The sequence below is a fragment of the Bombus huntii genome, chromosome 9, assembly GCF_024542735.1.
Source record: "Bombus huntii isolate Logan2020A chromosome 9, iyBomHunt1.1, whole genome shotgun sequence".
Taxonomy (NCBI): Eukaryota; Metazoa; Arthropoda; class Insecta; order Hymenoptera; family Apidae; genus Bombus; species Bombus huntii.
The window spans coordinates 11,536,032-11,558,092 of NC_066246.1; the positions used below are offsets into that span (position 1 = coordinate 11,536,032).

Below are 22,061 nucleotides of genomic sequence, written 5' to 3' on the forward strand. Positions count from 1 at the left end.
TTATATGCATTTAATCTTGATCGTAGCTCACTTACGACGAGTCGACGTGTTTTCAAGGTTTTCGTTTGGTATTAATTCAACTTCTCGAATCTCTCCGAGGAGAGAAGATCGTGTGGGAGTTCGTTGAACCGAACCGTGTGTATACACTGTATACGTGTATGTTGGCAACGCAGTCGGGCGAAGTTTCCAGAATTTATTTGCCGTCCTAGGGTAAACATTCCGTAACAAAATTATTGGCAGGACGATGAAGTAAGATTTTCTTCGATGCAAATATGATTCGCAGTCAGAATGCCGGAAGATGGGATTGACAATTTTCCAGGCGGCGCGAAAATCTTGGCCAGGACTTGTTCGTAAATTCAAGTCCACTCGTGTCAGCTTGCCAAGCGCGTTGAAAACTCTCGACAGTTTTAAGAAGTTTCATCAAATACCTGTTTAAATCTTCGTCTTTCACGCAGATTCTGCATCATTGAATTTCACACCACGAGGATCGTAGGAGATGAAAAAAATCTCATTTTTCCACTGTCGTTCCTCTTCTCTTGTAAAAGCACGTATGTGTGTGTCTTTGAAATATCGCTTGAACAGGAATCAGCAGACGCTGGAACGTTTTCTAATTCAAAATTGATGCAACTTAATTGCGCATCAACGAGGTAACGCGCGTAATCGAGAACAAGTCCGATTTCACCGGATCTGCTTACGCGTTAACGCACAAGATTCTTCGGTGTGTTCCAAACCATCGCAAATCTTTAATCAACATATCTGAACTAGTCCACTTGGTTAAAATAAATTACTCCATTTTTTGCCGAAATAATCACATTTCATTAATAACAACGCGGATACATCTTTCCTTCTTGAGAATAATTATACAAGTACTTCGAAGATTTTAATTACACATTAAATGCACTGTCTTTGATAATCTTGATAGATGGAAATGTATTATAATATGTCTATTTTGATAAAAGTCGAGTTGCTTCGAAAAATTTCTTTGTCATTTTTATCACTTTATGCAATGAGTCCTGCCATAACAGTTTGTTGAAGTAAATTATACGTTGTATCCTATTATTCGATTAAGATTTAAGACCATGGAAGAGAAATATGAGATAAATTGAGCTTTCTGTGTTTTATAGGAGAACAATTTTAAAACTGAACAGGATACTATCAACTAATCCCGTCTTGTAATTAGTTTTTGAGATGAACTACTGCCAAGTTTCTTCAACTTCTTGAATATTTCAAAAAGATGTTTAAAACATTCGATTGTTATAATATAAGTATTAATTATATAATAGCTCTACTACAACACGTCGTGGATGTGTGTCTTCCTAATTATGTTCCTATCTGAATAAATGGCAGAACTAATTTTATCAAAAGCATCTTCCAATAATTGCATTTTTCCAATAATTGTAGCAGGTTCAATAATTCCAGTGTTACAAAGTTTATATATATATTTATTATTAATATATAAAGTTAATATATATTATTAATATGTAATGTATGTGTTTATATTAATATGTAAAATTTACATATATGTTCCAGTGTTACGTAACAAGTCGGTTCCGCCTTTCAAGTATATTGTACTGAAATACTTCGTTGCAACGACGAAGTAACATAAAAATCAGGAAGTAGACAAAAACGAACTTATCGCGTTTATCCCGTGTGGTCTTCAATCGATCTGCACCATCGTTTCGCGAACTTCAATATGTGTGTATGCTTTTTTCTCCGATTTAATCGGCTTCACGAGCGAAGTATTGAACGGGCCACCAAAAGAGTGAGGCGATCGCGAGCGAGCAAACGAGCGGATCGTCGCTTCGTGTCGGCAGGTATTCGATAGCACCGCAAGGGTCGTCGACCGCAGGTGCTACACGCTCGTTCGCTCGCTCGTTCGGCTTGTTCGTCCTCGCCAGGGCCGAAACTCACAGCCCGCTGCCCTCTCTATCTCTCACGTTCGTAAAAAAATTTACAGTCACGTTGGCTTTTTCTACGCGCGTTGTTCCACTATCCGTAGCTTGCCGATAATGCCCGCCGTAATTGGATAGGAATTCGGCGTTTAGTTCTTGGAATTCCCGCTACGAAAGCAAGAGTTAACTCTTCGTTAGAATTTGGAAGCGGTTACGATTAACTTATCTCACGGTTCAGTGAGAAGAAAGTGCTCCGTAGATTTTTCTTTTAATTCCATATCACAAACGTGACAGATATTCGTTGAAATGGGGATTCTTCAAAGATAATACTGTGAATGAATAAAGTTGAATATCGTCGTGTGTGTAGGTTCTTGCTTCATTTTACTGCGCAGACTCTCTGGAAAAATTACGTTTTCAACATTATTTACATTATTGAGAGAAAAAATGACTATATATATATATATATATATATATATATATATATATATATATATATATATATATATATATATATATATATATATATGAACAATCAGTTACAAAAGGTGTTTGTAAAACATCAAACTTCTTTTCAAATTTACTGTATTCTATATATATATAAGAAGATTAATTAAGAGCTACTTTAAGGACAATATAATGTACAGCTTGAAATAATAAGGCTAAAAAGATACAATCTTTTCTCCTTACGTGTTCAACATATTTTCATAGGGAAAATATTACTGTTACGTGAGTAACAGTAAATAAATATTTCATATACACATTATTTATATAGTGTACGAAAACTTTGGTGAATGATTGTATGTATCTGACTATACAGGTGTATATACGATTTCTTCCGCGAATGAAAGAGTCAAATGTTAGTTAACAACAAATCGATATATTCGAGATTAAAATGAATGTCTTCGGTATTAGTAAGTAACTTCCTCAGTAACGTGAAACAGAAAGACAAGAGTTGAATCTGCGCTTTGTCCATCGAAACCGGTCGCGTTTCATGAAATACGTTTATAAATGGCAATGTAAACGAACAAAAGCGAGTGTCCACGGACTGAAGTCTAGCATTGAAAGAGCGCCGAAAGGAGCGGGAACTTTTGAACAAGTACCTGGTTCTCAAGCCGATTCACCTCGACGAAGCTCGACCGCAGGACAATGACCCTTGAGCCACCACGTGGCGAGTGATGTCTCTTCCCCGTCAAACCACCTTACCTGCCTGATTTAAAGCAACCACCCGGCCGTGAACCTTTGAGTCTTCCTAGGGCCTCCACCTTTTCCCTTCATCTTATTTACCATCCACGTTCTTCCTGGTCTTACCGGTATTCGTGCTTACCTGCGAGTAGACAAGACTGATCGACACGCTCGACTTGCGAACGTCGTAGTAGTATACGTAAGAATGGAATTGTTGCGTTTAGGATAGACAGGGTAAGCGTGAAAAAAGGGGACTGGGTTAAGAGGGTGATGACATAAGTAGGTTGTTTGTCATTGGACTTCAAGTTACATAATTCTTGTATATCCCTAAAGATGCGAAAAATAGGTTAATGAAAATATAGGCTGCTATTTTATTATTAGGTTATACCTGAAGTGCCCAATTTTTGACGATTTATGCTTCATAAGAATTTATGTTAAATTCTATTAATTAAATTCTACAGTGGTTATAAAAAACGTTCTCGCATCATCTATTATAGCGTTTACATATTAATTACGTTCAAGCATATTAAATTTAGGTATCATTTAGTATTTTCATTTCACATTACCAGAATTTGATACTATGAACATGAAGTATGTAGAATCTGATAAAAAAGAAGGACACTTGCAAATACTTTTTGTATCCATTGTATATGGAAAAGAAAATTCTTAATATTCAAATGATATGCGATAAATCATCAGTGATGTATGTACAAAGATACAAATATTCACCTATAAAAATAGGAGTTTTAGAAGATGGATGCAAAATAGAATACGTCATATGTTATAATCTAACATAATTTGGATTCAAGTGGTGTATATTTTCTTAGAGTTCAATGACCTTTCTCGAAATAAAATAGATCCAGAATTTTTTCGCGGAAAATATAAACACGACTCCAGGAATATGAGGTAATATTTTTAAAGACGAAAGGTCAGCGTTTCTTTTATAAGAATGGCGAAGGAGGAGGTGCAAGTTCAGCGACTTCATCTGCACTTTGCACTTCCGTATTGTGTACCAAGCTAAACGTTCCATTAACACGTGTCATCGACACGAAAATCCAATGAACATTTGCATCGGCGCGATATCAAACCGGATGGATGATGAACGATCAATGCTCACGTACATCCTTCTGTTTCCAATTGCATTGTTGCAGACGTTTATTTTATATCGCTTATTTCGTGCGTAAGCATTTTTTATATTTGAGCTTACGTTTCGTTGGGATACGTGAGATACATATCGAAAATTACATCTCATCAAACTTCAGATTAGTAATGTTACAACCTAAAGATTTTCAATAAAAATTAGAAGAATTCAAACTAAATAAAAATCAGCTTCTTAAAAGGCATACGTAATATCGTCCATCGTTTCGAAAAATATTGATTGATTCATGTATTTATGAACTTTTAATTAGATAAATGGTTTTCTGCAATAAAATAGTTAATCATTCTTTACCGGTAGAGTAGAAAGAAAAAAACGAGAAAGCAAAAAGAAGAAATTCGAGCATTAAGGGGTTAATTATATTCTCTAAAATTATCTAATGGCGCTACATATTTCGGAAGCGAGGTAGCTTGTAATTATCAAATTAATAGGAAATTATGTAACACGCTCTAATGCTCGTGGAAGAAAGCTTAGTTTGATTAATCACTCTGTCAGACGGTTAGACACCCTGAAGAAGGTCCATGGACTTTGAGTATCAACCTCTTGATCCCGTCTATTCCCTATCGTTTTCTCCATCTCTATCGGCAAGGTTGACGATCCTTGGGAGAAAAGATTATTAAGCACGGTCGCGTTACGTGGACCTTCGGTAAATGGCCGTGGTTCGTGCAGCAAGGTGCACTGACCGCAGATAGAAACACGTGGACGCAGACCGTGTCGGTGACGGAGGTTCCGTGGAAGAGAAGGAAAATGAGGGAGGGGAGTTTCGAAGGGCTGATGATTTCACGTGAAGCCTCAACAGTCATCGTAAGTACTTACGTGACGAAATAAACGTCAGCTCTTACGAAATCTCCGGCGAACACGAGACGCATCGTTTACCAGTTTCGTCGAAAGAAATGAAACTTCTTTTGGAGACGTTTTCATCGACTTTTCGTTACATCGTGAAAATGTCGTGAAAATTCTATTTATTTACACTGACAAATAGCGATATGATAAAGTAAATCTTTGACAGTATCAACGCATAGAACGCATCAGGCAAAAGAATGTTTGTTAAAAATAGTACAGAATTAGAAAAAATGAGAGTAAAATTAAAGTTCGTAAGTATGAGAGCTTGTATAAAAGTGGCATATTGTCTCATTTAGCACGGCTAGATTTGTTTGACCGAAGAGATCAACTGAAGATCATTTAGCCCATTTCGCACATCAAAATTTATAAGCAACTTTTACAGACACGTAATTATAACTTCACACATACGTCTCTTATTTTAGAAACATTTCAGCGTGGAACAGCTGCATAATCACTTTCGATTCCCGCATGCTATCTCCCAAACTGCCTGGAACTACAGTTCTGTTGTAATTCTGTTAATTGGGACTATTTTGCAGCCATTAAAAGACTCCGATTCCACTTAGTCTGGCATTATAGGATTATTTTTTAAGCCTGGAAAACTCAACAAATCTGGAAAACTGCATCTTGAAAAACAGACAATCTCGCATTTATTTCAAAATTATTAAAAGGATCTATTCAAAGTTACTACTTAATTCTTCCATTCTCAATCCATTTAACAATCAGAAATTGTAATCTTTCAAGTAAACGATTTATTCCATTTCCGTTATTAACCATTTTAACATTTAGAAACGTGGAGAAACTGTTTACAAATGAAGTAAGACTGATCTATAATTCTACAATTAATTTAATAATATTCTACTTCATAATTAAGGAGCTCAAAATACACAAATAAAACAATAAATAAAAAACCTGGGGAGTCTTTGAATCGAGTACAATTCGGAGAAATTTATATTCCCAGTAACTCGTCTTATGGTTAATAGGTTAAAAGGCAACGAAAAAGTAAAAAGAAAAAAGAAAAAAAGCCATTTGAAGGGCTAAGGAAACATTGCACCGACGAATTTCCAAGAATAGACGGCACTCAGCGTGCGCATCCCGAGGACAGAGTTTCCGTTTCCTTCTCTCCCCTCTCGCCGGTATCCTTTTTCTCCTAATCACGCGGCTTCTAGTGACGTAACAGCAAGGTCTTACGGTATCTCCGGCAACGGGCCTACATTACGTGAGTATCCCTACACGCGATCCGCACGTACGTACTTACGTGTATACCCGCGTAGAAGATCCGCTACACGTTGTTTGACTCGAGCCAGCCGAGAACTTCTCCCCCTTTCATCGTATGTCCTCTCTCTCCTTCTTTTTTCGTTCTTTTTTCTCTCCACTCCTTCGACGTTTCTCTCTGGTCCGTGTTTCGCTTCGTGTAGCTCATTGAAGCGGGATTCTAAAAACGATTAACGGTTCAAACCGTTCTCTCTTGATCTTCGATCGTTATTTCAATGCATGCCCGATTGTTCCTTAATTGTATGCAACGTTTCTACCTTGTTTCAAAGCTGACTCGTCGCGTCTCATTCAACGAAGGATCGTTGAACGATGACTAACCGTTTCCTCCCTGATTGCCCATCGTGTACGAATAAATTAGTACCGGGTCGACGTAATGAGAAAATCTTGGTCGCACAAAGGATTCCTAAAAGGATGTTCCGACTGTACGGAGAATATATTTATCGACTAGCTACGGTTTAGATTTTCTGAATCAGGCCTCGGAAAATTCAATTCGCTTTAACTAGAACGTATAACGTACCGCGTAAAATAACGAGAAAAAGAAGGAGAATGTTGGGAAATAGAGTTCATTGTGCCTCGTAAATAACTAAGTCTTTTACACCAGATCGCGTAGTCTTCAAAACAATATCGCATTTTATGTTATGTGGCATTAGATACGAACATAAGGATCGTGTTTCCATATCAAATGACTTACGTAGACTTAAAGAGAGAGAGTAGAAAATGTAGTTCATCGTACTTCGCGAAAGTCAAAATTCTTTAGTTAATAATAGGGATAGGCACAATAATTAGGAGACAAATGATATTAAGAAATTACGAGGTACTCTGTATTCCATAAACGGTTCTTAAAATTCTCTAAAATTCATTAAATATGATATTTATGACGCATAAAATTGACTTTTGGAAATTTAATGTACTCACACTGCTAGCTTGTAACTTGCGATTCATCAAATTTCTCCAACAACGAGGTTCCAATCGTCGAATCGCACATGCAAAAAAGATAAGATGGTTTTCAAGAATATTATCAAATTCGTGACGTCATAAGATATGAATTTAGTACTAGGTCTACCAGAGTATAGTTTATCATTTTTCATCGAAATTTCGCATATTTATAACAATGCAAGCTTTGGAGATTTGAATAATACTTTTATAGAAAAACATGGATAAAACTTTATCTTCTTCGTAAACCTTCAATTTTAATTTCTTTGATACGAACTTTACACCTTAGTTGTCAATGATCCAGATGTTAAGAATCGTGTTCCAATATCTATACAACGCATGAAGACGTGTGAATTAAAGATTTGTTTGGTTCCCTCGAATTCCATGGGAGCCGATGGATAATTTCTACTCAAAGAATTCGTCATCTCGTCTAGGGTCATCGACGCGGTCGTTTTCCCTTGTTCTCCGATCGGTATGCGCGGGTGCTTGGTCGCGATGCCGACAGGTGAGTAGAAACAGACGTATATACACATGTACATGTATACGTATGTAAGATACAGTTAGGAGTACCGTTCTGAAAATGCAGCGACTCGTGTCGAGCCCGAAGAGAGCGAGGAGAGTGTTCGGTGTAGTCTTCGCTTGTACTCGGTTCGAGCGGCGCTTTAACTCAAACGGACACGACGAGAGGCGGGGATCCAGTCGAAAGGTGTATAACGGTAGCGATAAATTCAATGGCACGGAGACGATGAAACACGGAATATGAGCGTCGTTGCACGCGCGTTACGTGCAAATAATTGTAACCGATAATAAAGCTGCCGTCGACACGAATTTCAGTTACGACGTTACGATCGATGGCTTCCGATAGAAATTACTTTCAAGAAATTCCATCGTGAAAGAAAAAACGAATGCAACGCTTTCTATTAAGAATTTACTGTGATTAATACTTTATCATTTTTAGGATTTGAAGTAACGTTTTTATTATTGTTACGCGTTATTCTCGCTCTAATGAACGAATGACATTGATTAATAGTCTCGTTAGGTTCCTAAATTAATTTTCTGCCGTGATCATAGTAATCAAGGCGTGACATTGACTAATACTTTTTTTTAGGATTTGAAGCAAGCTTCTGTCACTGTCATACTGATCGTGGTACGACTCTAATGGAACATTTTTAAAAATTTGAAGTAGTTTCTCTATTGTTTCACCCGTCGTCACGTTGATCGAGATATAGCATTAGCCAGAACTGTCGTTAGGATTAGAAATAGGTTCTCTATCGTTGTCGCGCGTACTTTTCCATTCGTTTAACGAAACGTGCGAACTGAGCAACCTGTAACACCACCACCAGAACATCGAATCAATCCGAATGGAACGAAAAAACACACACGAGGCCAGGACAAATATATTATCGTAGAGGCAATCTCACCTTAAAGGGGCACGACCCTTCGTATCGACAGACAACCCGTTTCTTTTCAACTCTCTCGCCGAATTTTATTTTATACCCGTAAAATTACTAGAAACTAACCTCGCCACTCGAAGAACGAAGAATATCGAATTGAATTCCTCAAAATTAACTTAGATTATCTTCATAAATGGAAGGAACGATACGAGATACGAGTGTAACTTTATCGCTTCGAAGACGGAAGAGTCTATCTGACCGAAGAATACAAGCTGGTAACGGATCGAACGAATACTAGCCAGAGCGCGCAGTGGTGGCGCGTGCGCGTCTCATCCCTGAATCGTGTTGAACCAATGAAACTCTCCCTCTTACACAGGCCTCGGAGATAGAACATTTCGATATATTTCGGGTAATTTCTATCAGCGATGTGACCCCATAGAAATCGTCGCGAAACACGGGAAGAAAGTGTGAGACGTTGGTACATTAGAGCGGTGGCCGGATCAGTCGACGAGGGATGTTGAGTAGAGGGACAATCAGTTACGAGGGAAATGGATATATGAATCAGTGTTATCCGGGCGGGGTGGTAGTGAACGGTGGCTCAACACTGGCTGCCATCTGCTGACGGTCGCTTTAAGCTCGAGCCACTGGTTCCCCGTGAAGTGCATAGCCGAAACGAGACGTTCAGCTTTGAAACGACATCACCACGAGCTTTTTTTCGAAACATCCGAGGGTGATCCCGTTCGTGACGCGATCTACGCGCGACAGCTGTGACGTGGGTTCTCTTGCAAGTGTTGTTTTCGTGGTACCGTGTTGTGTTCCTGCCAGAATCGAGGGGACGAACGATCACGTACCAGCGAGCCAGGATGACGGAGACGACAATGACGTAAAGCCCACGAGGCCAAGTAGATCCGACTGGCGGTCTGACTGGTTCTCTGTGTACGAGTATCGTGATCCTTGGCCAAAATTCATCTCGGAGCAGAGCTTGACACTAAATCTATCGTGTGATATTAAAAATTATGGAAATCAGGTGGATCGTGAGTCGTGGCACCTTCATCGAGATTCGAGAGATTGGACAATGATTAAGGAAACATCGCTCGAGCATGCGATGATCCTTCGCAGTGCTCCCTCGTGTGAATACTTGAAGCTTGGAAAACGTCGTCTAGTCGATGACTGAACTTTCGTCGCATTTTACAACTGAGACTGATATCGTCTATCGTGTTATCGTGTTCCTCAAAGAACTATTGAAATTACGTGATATTATAATACTTGTTGAAATAACGATAATTGGTGGTTTGCTCCGTGGGACGTTAGTCCGATGAAGGAAATCGATCGAAGAGTGGACGATCGGGACGAGGCGAAATGTGAAGGAACAGGAAACGCGAACGCGGGTATCAAATTGTTTCGCTACGTTGCACGACGTCGTGTTGAACGACGAAGCTGGTTGTTAACGGAATATCGACCGAAGACCGTAGCTACCGAATTAGTCGTGGCGAAGGTCGCACATAAACGCGTGCACCTCGTTCCTTGAGATTTGGATCAGCAACCCCAAAAAAGTGTTAAGGGTCACCTCCAAACTTCAACCTTTGTCAAACATACAGACGATTATCAACGGACACAGCCCTCAACAAGCCATTACTTCTATAAGTTACGAGAAAACAAAGCTGACAGTCGTTCGTGCAAAGTGTTTTTTTTTATTCGGGAATAATTCGTGAGTCAACGTCGTTAATTGTGTCTTATCCCTGCCAGTGACGCGTATATATCTTTAAGAAGATTAGAAAACTCACGACGCACGGTTCTGCAATTAGTGCATCCAGATTAACGAGCAGAAACATTGAAACCGAAAGTGCGAACTGGATGAAACTCCCTCGAAGAACAGTTCTCTGAACGAGACCTACTGACCTATCGACTCGTTGCCCCACCTTGTTTCTGCCGCCACATTTCTTTTTCCTTTTTTCTACTGTTGCTGTTACTACTAGATATCGAATCGACTAGGTAAATTGACGCATCAGAGGACACCGACCGGTGGAGGAAGTGGGCATTAGAAGGCAGGAGGGCGACGTAGCTGCGCGTACGAACGCGCGGGTGAATCGAAGAGAGTCGTTCTTTGAACGAGACCCACTGACCTATCGACTCGCCGTTCCACTCCTACTACCCTAGCCGTCTTTCTTTCCTCGCCACCCTATTTCAGCTTTTCTCCCCTGCGTTTGTTGGCGTGCCGCGTCGGGGTATTCGTAATTCCATTTCGTGTTTCCCCTGACAGGGGTAACGTTCGAGGATACGAAAGGGTCGATATCAACACGGTACACATACATATGTACACAACGCAAATACGTAAATACACGTACATAACGTATATAAGGACAAACGAGTGCCTAAGTATTTTCAATCGGTACTTCTGACTGATCGTTCTAGGTGTAAAAATTTCCAGACTCTCTATTCCTTTTGCCTTTTTCTATCTTTTCCGTATTCGTTACTCCGCTTTGGAGATTTTTTACTTCTTTTTTTTTAGCATTTATCGCCAACGTTACCGTGTTCAGGGTATATTATTATTAATCTCGATCGTTTCTCGCGGTTCTTTAGTTTCATTGGATCGTCTAGTAGATCGAGTCAAGTAACTGAATTAAGATATCGTTGATACAAGGTGAAGAGTGCCTAAATTTTATGCCTTTCTCGATTGACTGATTATTGATACGTGGATCGTGAACACGTAACGCAATCGTTGTTACAATCCTTGTATCTTGTTCTCAAATTTATCTCGCGTACCTTAATTGTTTCAACTTCCTTTCCCTTCGTCTTTATCGTGAAAGAGGATCGACGTCGATCTCTTTCATTACAAAGTAACGAAGGTCGACAACGTTTTGCGATCGATACGATAAACAGTGCCTCGAGATTATTCTCTTCTCTCGACTGATCGACGAAGAAACATATACATTGTTGTATCTTATAAGCTTCCCTTCTTTTTCGCGATTTTTCGCTTGTTATTATCTTGGGTGTGCCCGAAATTCCTAGTTTTTCACCTTGTTCCCTTTCATTTTCAAAAGGGGACTGAAGATATAGCTCGAAGACAAAACTTTATCCAAGTGACTGAAAAAAATCGACGACTGATCGAAGAGAGAAAAAAGAAACTCTTTCAACGGCGAACGATATTCGTACATACTTTCGACTCGAATTTCATCGTCTTTCTTCCTCTCGAAATTTTTATGAAGTTTTATTTATCGTGATTAAAGGACTCCCCTTCTTACTCATCTCATTGTCCAGAGAACGAATCGTGATCAACAAGCACAGAATGATAACGATCGACTATACACGAGAAAAGTACACGAAGGTCAGCAAAAATTGATCGTATACCGATTACCTTCCCATGTCTTGCATTCTCGATGCACCATCGATCTCGTTAACGTATTAGCCGCCATTGATTCGATCGCACGAATGCGACCACGGGAAGAATTAATACATACCGTTGACTAGCTTGCCAAACTAATCGAATCGTCGAACTTTTGCCGGGTCGACAGTACGATCGATCGAACGGTACACAGGGGCAGTCCTTGACAGTGCATCTTTAATCTCGTTCGCGGAAGAGATGGCATCTGGATCGCGATTCGAAGCCGTCGTAATGTCCTCTGATGTCAAACGGGATTGCGTGGCAACCGTCGAGGAATTTTCTCCTTGTAAGAGCGTAATGTGCTGGTTCAGGCCGTTGACAACGATAGCCTGATCGTAAAACAAGGGAGGCACGACTGAAAGAGAGGGAAAGTCCATCAGCAATAAACCAGGATAAGAGAGGAGAAGATACCAGAGGCAGCATACGGACGGACGCGTTGTTAAAAGGTCTATCGTGATAACATGAATAAAAGATATATGTAAAAAAAAAAGTACTATCTTGTAACGTGTAAAGAGAAAACTACAAAAAACGATATATATATATATATATATATATATATATATATATATATATACATCTATGATCGAAAAGTGTGAAGAAATTCGTTAATCGAGCAGAAGCGGCGAGCTGTGCGCAGGTACGAGTCAGGGTAACAATTTTCCACCTGCGGAGCGAGATAGAGACGTGCCTGATCCAATACGTTCAGCATCTACTCGCCTCGTCGTATCGAATCGCCGAGCTTCGAAGCGAAAACGGGAACAGTGTAACAACCGATCACGTTCGAATCACGTTTTCCTCCCCTCGAACGCCAGAAAAATGTCGCGGCTGTCATTAATGGAAGTTTAAAGAGCAACTGCATGCGAAAAAGAGGGAAAAAAGTCGCAACGCGAATCGAAGAAAGGAGGAACGTAAGGAAAAAAAAAGAAAAAGATAAAATGGCGGAAAGCGCGGCAAGTCCGGGTTCCGTGCAGGTAGCTGCGAATAGTCCGCAGCAACAACAGCAACAGTCGCAACCACAGCAACAAACTCAACAAAATCAACAACCACCGGATATAAGCAGCTCGCAGTTGGCGTCTCCACCGATCACGGGCACAGGTACGAATAGGAAACGATCGAGATCTTCCGGTAGGGTTATATTTAACATCTATGGGCATCTCAATTTAAATTACTTTTATACGATTAGAGGCATTAAGGGTACTTTTAACGCCTGCTTCGTGTGATTGTCATCTCTCTAGAATCTTTTTCGTAAAGAAAGCAGGATGTAATATTGATGTAATATTAACATAAAGCGTTGAATGTTACTTTACGTCTATATCATTGACTAGGGAGTAGATAGAAACTTGACGATCATTTGCAAGTTGAATGGGTTCAGCGAGTCAAATACATACTTCTTTGTGTCTTGATCCTTTCTGTTTTCTTAAAGTCAAACTGATGCCATGTGGAGGTTTCTCTAACAGAAGAAGCTTGCAAGTTTCAGTCCATATCGATATAAGATAATATCCAAGAATATATTTCTTATTGATGTCGTGTACTAATTAAATGAATCGATTAAATGGCAACTATAAAGCATTGATTATAAAATATAGGTGAAAGTTTCAGATATTCGAGAATGCTCCGACCGTAACGCGATAATATCTACTTAGAAGGGCCCTTACATGGCGCATCGCCAAACTAAAACGGATCAATGTCGAACACGTAATGTTTCCTGGGGAATGCTTTGAACTTCTGCGATACCGCGTCGCATTTTAATTAACGAAATTAATTTTGGCCCGGTTAAATGATCGTAAAGTAATTACTGAATCAATTGATTCAGATGTACGAAGGGGCTCGAAGCAGTTTCTCGATCATATTACGTAAATTTTCATAAAAGAAATTCAATTTGGCAAATTCGTAATTAAAAGTATGCTCGGGAATTACGCAACTCTACGTCCTTGCTCATTCGATCAGTCGGCTTTTGTTGCTAAACTGTAACGCACGAATTTGTCGTACCTTTAAATTGAAATAAAACCAGATAATATTCACTTCAAAGAATTTGTACTATTGAAATGGTTTCAGCTGTAGACAGAAGTTACATAATTTGTCACATTAAAAAGTTCGTGCATAGTAAAAATGTTACTTCTACATGGGTATTTTATCCTTTATTATCTTCACTGATATTTATTCAGTGTCTTGAATATAATTAGTATGTACACTGTATTGTGCCATTTATCTATTTTTTTATAAGTATAAAATAATCACTATAAGAGATCTCTATAAATAATTCTTCCATTTGAAGTTCTCTTATATAAAAATATCAGGTTCCTCTATTAATTCAGATACTGAATCAGCTTCGTTATAATTATTTCTTTAGAAATATTTAGCAACTATCAGGCGCTAAATATACACATTAGAAAGATTTGTGCTAGGACCTACTCCACTTCCTGACATAAATCGCAACTGCATCATTTTTCTATTAACGAAATCATCGATCCATCTTCGATCCAATCAGATGATAAACATCTTAGGCAAACAGTCCGTCTGTCTGTACGCGGAAACGCAATACAAAAATAAAACCTGTCTAGCAACCATCCATATCGGTGATGCCATCGCAACGTGAACATTTTGCGATAACTAATAACGAACTACGCCAGTCTGAATCGTTTTTTAATTCGCATAGCCGAATGCTGTTCACGCAGTCAGAGCCACTCCTCACGGGATCAGGAACGTTCAGAATCCGCTATTACCATATCGAATGGCCAAGTCAGCGTCGAAACTTCTATCAAACCATTAGATTTCATCTACGATCAACGGTATATTGGCTTACGGGCCAAAATTATACTATCGAATAGTGGCAGCCACTCAAAAGAAGATGGTGTTCATTGATAAAATTTGTAATTTAAAGAAATATTCTAACACTGAAATTTTTATAACAAGAAGATGGATCGCAAATATTAATCACCATTCCCTCTATTTAGGAAGAGAAAAAAATTCTGATATAAATATTTGTTACCATATTTTGCAAAAAGAACTCTTCCGTTTCTAAGTTCTTATTTTTATGAACACAGTTAAAAAATGCAGTCTGAACAGGCATTTGTCCGTTGAATATTATAACGAATATCTTACATTGAATGCCTTGTATAAATATCTGTGCACATTTAAATTCTCCATAAATGCTTCAATATCCATAATTGCGACTTCGCCATATTCTGGCCTCATCGTATTATACAAGTACCTCAATTGAACATGTTAAACTTCCATATCTTCCTCAATGTAATAACGACCAAATTCCAAGCACCAAAGTAAAAGAAGAAAGCGTCCGTTAATATAAAAAGACTGTTGATACGAGAGGGGCAAGGTCCACGTGGCAGCGGGTATAAATCAAAGTTGAGTTAGCTACAGAGAGGAAAGAGATGGTCGAGGTCGGTTGTTCGCTTTGGCCGCGTAATGAAGGGCCATTACTCGTCGCGGGTTGTACAGCGAGACGGAGCGGCCCGATATGCCGGCGCTTTTCGTGCACGCTTCTCATCCCATGGCGGGGAGAGAAAGGGGCAGAGAATGGCTAGCGGCGGGAAGGAGAGAGCGCGAGTCGCGTTAGCGGATCTGTCGGTCGAGTAACGGAACGCTTTCGAGTACCGCTAGCACCGGCTCTGACGCGGTTACCGGACACCGTTACTTCGGTGATCCGCGAGTACCCACCACGTGCTGTCTCACCGTTCTCTTTGAAACACGCGGCTCGTTCGAGTGGAAGGAAAACGTTTGCCCCGGGACGAAGCGGCGCGAATTCGTCGAACCGTGGAAAAATTGCGATCCCTCTACCGGCAGGATTTGCCACTGATTTACAATCGATATACAGTTGCTCCTTTTTCTTTATATCTAGCAGACGTTGTCGCCGTCATCGACTTCTTCTCCCGCGAACCAGCCAGTTCCGTCTACATTAGCTTGATTCATTGTTACGGCTTATGGGTAACCGCTGTTGCCGCGATGCAGTATCGCGCACGATATCGCCTTTTGTTTTTACGCTTTACGTTTCCATCGAGCATCGCTGGAACTTTACAACGGTGAATCGAGGGGTAGCGGAAAGTCTGGAGGAAGAATTATTGGAATTTTATTGAAAGTTAGATAAAGTGGGGGATGATTTTGAAACTTAAGGCGTATTGCAATATATTTTTACATACTTAGCCACTTTCGTGTCTCTTTTTCATGCTAGTCTTGTTTATGTAGTTTGTTATTTTTTCATGCAAATGCAAATTTTGAATCTAGTAATAATATACAGAAATGTTAACATATCTGATATCAATTTGCATTATATACCTTAATTAACAAGTATCGGTAATCAATAAGCATTATCGTGCGAAGGAAAAGATAAAAATCACCCCTCCAAAATTACATGAGGTAATCCAAACAGTTATGAGTCACCTAATCGTCATTCCACTAAATAAGAGTTAAAACATATGAATTTAATTTGGAACCAAAGCTGTGATATGAAGTAATAAAAGGAACCTTAGGCAACGCTCCAGAACTTGCCCAACACATACGCTGCTCAGTTGTATTGTTCTTATTGGTTTACTAAACTACTGTGGAAGCGAGCAGGTTAATTTGAAAAAGGACATTCCACAGCAATAAAAATAAAACAGTCTTTTATCAGTGTCAACGTGCAAGCGAAGCATATTAACACTCCAAAAATACCAACCAATCAGGAATATATTCGTACAGTCATAAATTATTGTCCATTGTCTTCCTGCCAGTCAACCCAATCGCTGACACGAAATATTACTTAACAGTACTGTGGTAGCGCGTCGACGGATCTGTTATCGTAACACGCCGGTCGTTCAATGGCGAATACATTGAGACTCGGTTCGGCAAGATAATGGAACCGGTTGTGGCGAAGGTGCGCGGAGGCAGCCGCAAGCGGGTGCTAGAATCACAGTTAACCGGGCAATTTTTTAACCGCCTTATTATTACGATATTACGATGATTGCGGCGCGCAGACGAAGCTTTCGCGCGTTAAAAGCGCCGTTTTAATCGCCTTCGTCCCGGACCGCGGCGAAGCGTGCGGCGTCATGCACGCGTATTACGCATAACGGAAAAAGGAAGACTTCGAATGAATCGATGCTCACGCGAGCAGCCATTTCTCAAGGTACATCTCGCGCCGGGTCTAGAGGTTAGGAGGCCAGGCACTTTGCCGTTTGTAGCTCATGTCCGGTACCATGGGAAACTTTACGAGGCAATATTTGTTGTAATATTCTCTGTTCATTAACCATTCATAGGCGTTTAGAGGCGTATCCTTCGTCGGTTATAATATTTGCCTTACGCCGAATCCACGCGAGCACGCCTTGTTAGCGGTTTGTACCGTTGCATTAACGACCCATCGTTCGTTTATTTTTACACTCGCACATTCCATCCTTGCGTTCACTCTGCCTTCCGAAGGTTTCATCCTCGATTTAATACGAATTTTGTAGGTTCTCCTGGCTTTTATTATTGTTGTTTGATGAAAAACAAAGTGTATTTTTTCATCCCTTTGTGATTTTGGCCAGGGCAAACAAAATTTGTCGCGGATTCTCCGGAAAACCGGAGACGTTTCCGTGGAGAATATTTTTTCTACGACAATTCGTTTCTAAAATTATTTTTACCGTTATTCCGACGGAAGTCGAATAGCGATATTCGATGTTATTCATTTCCCAGAATCAAAAACATCTATTTTTCGATCGGAGAGGTATTCGCAAATGTTACTAGGTCAACGATTTCGTTGCTTACCGCTGATACTCACCAATCGTGCTCGAATATCGTTTAACAAGGTAATTAATCCTCGTCCGCGATCACGAATAATTATCTAACATGTGTCGCGTTTAATTGTCACGGCTCGATTATTGTCGTTATGTAAAGCGTGCGACTTTGTTTCACTTAATAGATCATTTGACTTGTCTTGCCGTAGGTTAAGGTCCTTCTGCGTTTTTGCAGAGTTTATCTTTATTGTCAAGCGTTCTTACGTTGGGCTACCTGTTCATGTATTATGCTGAAATAACGAAGCACATCTCTAGGATCTACAGGTTACGAGGTCAGGCACTTTGCTATTTACCGCACGTGTTCCGTACATACCATCGATATACGATAATCGGCCGGCTTGATGTTTTGTGCTTTGCATGTTTTTCTAAGCATTCTGCTTAGGAATTACACCTGAATTGTTTTGAACATACTTTATATCGATTTCTTATTTCATTACTTAACTGTTACTTTAGTAATGAAATTTTGTAATCAAAGTATGAATCATTTTTATTGATATATCTTTCTTGATCATGATTTCGCTAAATTTATTGATTCGTGCTCTTGCCATTTCGATGACAGTTTTGACAAATTTATATCTGTATAAAAAAATTTATATTGCGCTTTAAGAATGTAAAACGTTGTTGCTTTAAACATCATTGAATGATTGATAGAAGAGTGTTTTTTAATAAAACTATGCATAAACGAAAATCGTTATTGAATGTTGCAAAATTGTAAAATGCAACCTAATATATTCATTTATCAGAATCGATCGAAATATCGCGTGTTTTAAACAGTCTTTATAGCGAAAGAAAGGGAATACCGGTGTCTGTTGTTCTCAAGTTTTAAAATCTCATCGTTCCAAAGGTCGAATTAACATCAATTTGTGCGGTTTAGCGTCATTATCGCTGGGTCGATAAACGCCTCCGCGAGATGGCTTTCAAATTGGAAGGATGAAAGGAGATTCCATGGATATTCCCAAACATCTTGTACTTTTTACACCGTAAAAAGTAATTTCTGCAAGGCAAAGACACCGTGCAAATAAAATGCAACCAAAGAAAAAGAATATTTCTCTTCATTAACCCCTTCGCAAAGAACGAAGTAAACATCGGAAGTTATTCCCGTGTTTCCATGAAACACGCGAAAATAATCATCGTCGCTTCTATAAATACGATCTAACAACACGAACAAATTTAGATCTTGCACATTAAGTTTCCTTTTCATCTGGAATCTTGCGATACGATTAATAATTGCGAGACAAAGATTCTGTTCGTCTTGCGAAAAGGTTGAGGACGATGAACGAAATTGTTGCTGTGAACTGATTAATGTCGCCCGATATTACGTTACGATCATATCATACACGTGTACCTAGTGCACCGGTTTTACGGAAAAGGGAAACTTCGAAGTAACGCGTCCAGGCATTAATCACACTAGTATATCTGTTAGGTCTGAGGGTTACGGGGTCAGGCAGTTTGCCATTAACTGTTCGTGTCGGCCACACACCAAGCAAACGTACGTTATATATTCCGCCGATGTTTGTCCGTTTATCAGTTTCTAGCATCTATTACGCAAAGTGTTAAAGGATATAATAGAATTAATACACACAGTAGGATTCCCCTGAATATTCTCTTTTTCGACCATTGTTGGACGATGCGGTTAATTTCAGAGAGATTTTAAATGGCCGATATTTGTTTCGTAAAGGAGAAATCCGTGATTGTATGGAATTATTTGTTGAAACGAAGCAATTAGTATTTTTAGAGGTAACTGTGCTATGGAAGTTGAGCGATCAATAAAAGTCTAGTGGATGATATTGAATATGCAATGCATTTTAATCCAGGAAACTTTATCTTTAGAATTTTTTATGGCTCGGTTACTGAGCGACGCATTGAATTATTTGTGTGGTGTATTTATTTTTCAAAGTTTATGCTATTGATAATCAAAATCAAATTAACGAATGAGGCTGCTATGTATGATTCAACGAAATTTTGTTTATTGTATTTATTGAAGAAAATTATGCGGAACAGAGAAATTCGATTTTCCCAAAGTTTGAACTACAAAAATGTTGCTGAACCGAAGTTCAACGACAAGGAGATATTTCCAAGTTATACTTTATATCAAGGGTTAGTTCATAGTGTCTCGCGATTTCCTTCGGGACACATCAAACGAGCGGGCAAGTAGTACGTCGAGCAATTCAAGCCTAGTTTGGTAAATAGACGTAAACAGATGGAAGCCGCCAAGGGGAAAGGAAATTCTGGCAAAGTAGAGTGCACTTTCGTGTATCAGACCTGTTTACAGTTCAGTTACATTCAATCGAGCAGTCTACTCTGAAAGAGCTTCTTTGCATATAAATTTCTTTTTTCTTTTCGCTACATTTATCTCGAGCAGGAATTCGTAATCATATCCAGTCTCAATTTTCGTTATATTTGTAAAATTGAAAGAAATAGTTATAAAATTACGACACGCGAGGAAACAGTTTTAAATTTAGAATTTTTAATGGAGAAAAAGTAATTAAAAACCTGGTACCGTGTTGTTCACGAGCGCAATAAACGACGTAACACGACAGAATATTCCATTAAGCGTTGAACTCTCATCAGCATCGAAAATACATGGTGTGTAAATGAATCGTGCCTCGAATGGCTCTTCAGAGAAAATATATGAAGACCGCAGGGAAACAATATGATAAAGTCCATTTTTGTTGATTTTGCGATTTTCATATCACTTTTAGCTAAACACAATTTTTTAATGAAATTGAAAAAGAGGAACAATTTATAACTCTGCAGAGGTTTATAATCTCTCAAAAAATAATACCTATTTTTTAAGTTTTCACAGCGTATTGAATTTTGGAATTTCTTTCTAGTAAAAACAAAAAAGGAGAGAGAGAAAAACAAAAAAAAGGAAAAAACAAATACATCACGCTTTTTCCGTATTTCTTTTTGCAACTACCAACAACATTTCACAAAAAAAAGACACTAATAAAAACGAGACTACAAACATGGCAAAAACGAGCACCCAGTTTTTATTGTAAACGTGTCCACGCAAAAATTACAGTCATTAAATTCCCATTGTTGCATGAATCACGTCACTCGCATAAACACACAACCATACAATCGCTAAACCGCTCACCCTAGTAAAGGAAGCATGTGTGAAACAGTGAAACGCGTAACATTTAAAAAAAGCGAAAGGATAAAGATTTCTGTTGAAGGAGAGACGAGGGAGTAATTCACACCCTTAACAATCTAATTCCCTTCTTACGGCCGTCAGGTTTGCGCACGAGACTCGTCTCGTTAACGAGCTTACAGAACGATGTAGGGTAAAAGTGCGTCCGACAGCGAAGCCCCGCTTCGAAACGCGACCGTGGCACGGTTTGGCCTCCTGTGGCGCGCTTAAAACCGACTGATACCTTGCATTCTAGTTATATGATGAAATTCCTTGTGCCGACGTCACCACTTCCTCCCCTTTTTCCCGAGCATACCGTGCTGCTTCCCCATTTATAAAACGAACCGCCTCTCACCGACTGAAAGCTTTTTTATACGCGCGTCGCAGGAATGCCGGGACGTTGAATGGCTGAGGAATATTGCGAACGACGAATAACCGCGGCAAAGGGCACTTTGCGTTTCGTGCATTCGGGCTTCGCCATTATGGTACCGGTGCAATTCTCTGCTACCTTGCTGGTGGGCTCTTGCTCGTTGTCGATTATCGCCGGAACCGTTTTATTTGTTTCCCGGCCATCGTAATTTGGAGACTGGTGTTTGCATAATACGGATTTGGGTTAGGTTTGGTTAGAGGTAATGAAACTGTAACTTGGCATCGTCGCTCTTGAAGGTTTGGTTGATGGTTACAAATACAGACTCTACTTACGTATTCGTTTATACGTAATACATAAATAATTATGTATTTATTAAATGTATTATAATTTCTTCATTTTGCTATACTTGTTGTAGTAGTACTTTATAGCATTTGTATAAAACATGGCATAGGTAAAATGTAGGTAAATTATCATCACTAATGAAAAAGAAAAGGGAGTAGATGGAAAATTCTTTTAGATAGAGGATCAAGCTAAGCCAGGTGTAATAAATTGTCAATAATCAACAGATATTGAAACAAACTTCGTTTCAAAGAAACCTTCCTTAGTATAACAAACATTTATTTGAAGTCTTCTGTATATTTACATTCAAATATTTTCCTAGTACCAACTACCGTTTCAATTATCGTTTATTACTGCACAGTTTTGTTCAAGGCGATGCTTTACCTTCAACTTAGCCACAATA

General features: G+C 39.2%; 1 protein-coding gene and 1 long non-coding RNA gene across 6 annotated transcripts in view; one reads left to right on the top strand and one right to left on the bottom strand.

Moving 5' to 3' along the window:
• Nucleotides 1-1,421: 1,421 nt before the first annotated feature.
• On the bottom strand, nt 1,422-8,939 carry LOC126869360 (uncharacterized). Of its 3 annotated transcripts, none has more exons than XR_007690906.1 (6): nt 8,700-8,939; nt 7,261-8,603; nt 6,603-6,748; nt 6,329-6,505; nt 2,993-6,235; nt 1,422-2,289 (listed from the first exon to the last, which is right to left on the bottom strand). It is a non-coding gene; the product is annotated as an uncharacterized LOC126869360 (long non-coding RNA). The 3 variants fall into 3 exon arrangements; XR_007690907.1 differs by having other exon boundaries at nt 6,325-6,505; XR_007690905.1 differs by having other exon boundaries at nt 2,993-6,505.
• Nucleotides 8,940-9,308: 369 nt separating this feature from the next.
• LOC126869348 (probable nuclear hormone receptor HR3) overlaps nt 9,309-22,061 on the top strand; it is a 117,943-nt gene continuing 105,190 nt past the window's right edge. Inside the window, exon 1 of one of the 3 annotated variants that reach the window (XM_050625742.1) lies at nt 9,309-13,179. In XM_050625742.1, coding sequence (XP_050481699.1) covers nt 12,912-13,179 — 268 coding nt within the window. In that variant the 5' untranslated portion in view covers nt 9,309-12,911. The remainder of the gene's footprint in view (nt 13,180-22,061) is intronic. The other 2 variants (XM_050625744.1, XM_050625743.1) reach the window with 2 other exon arrangements.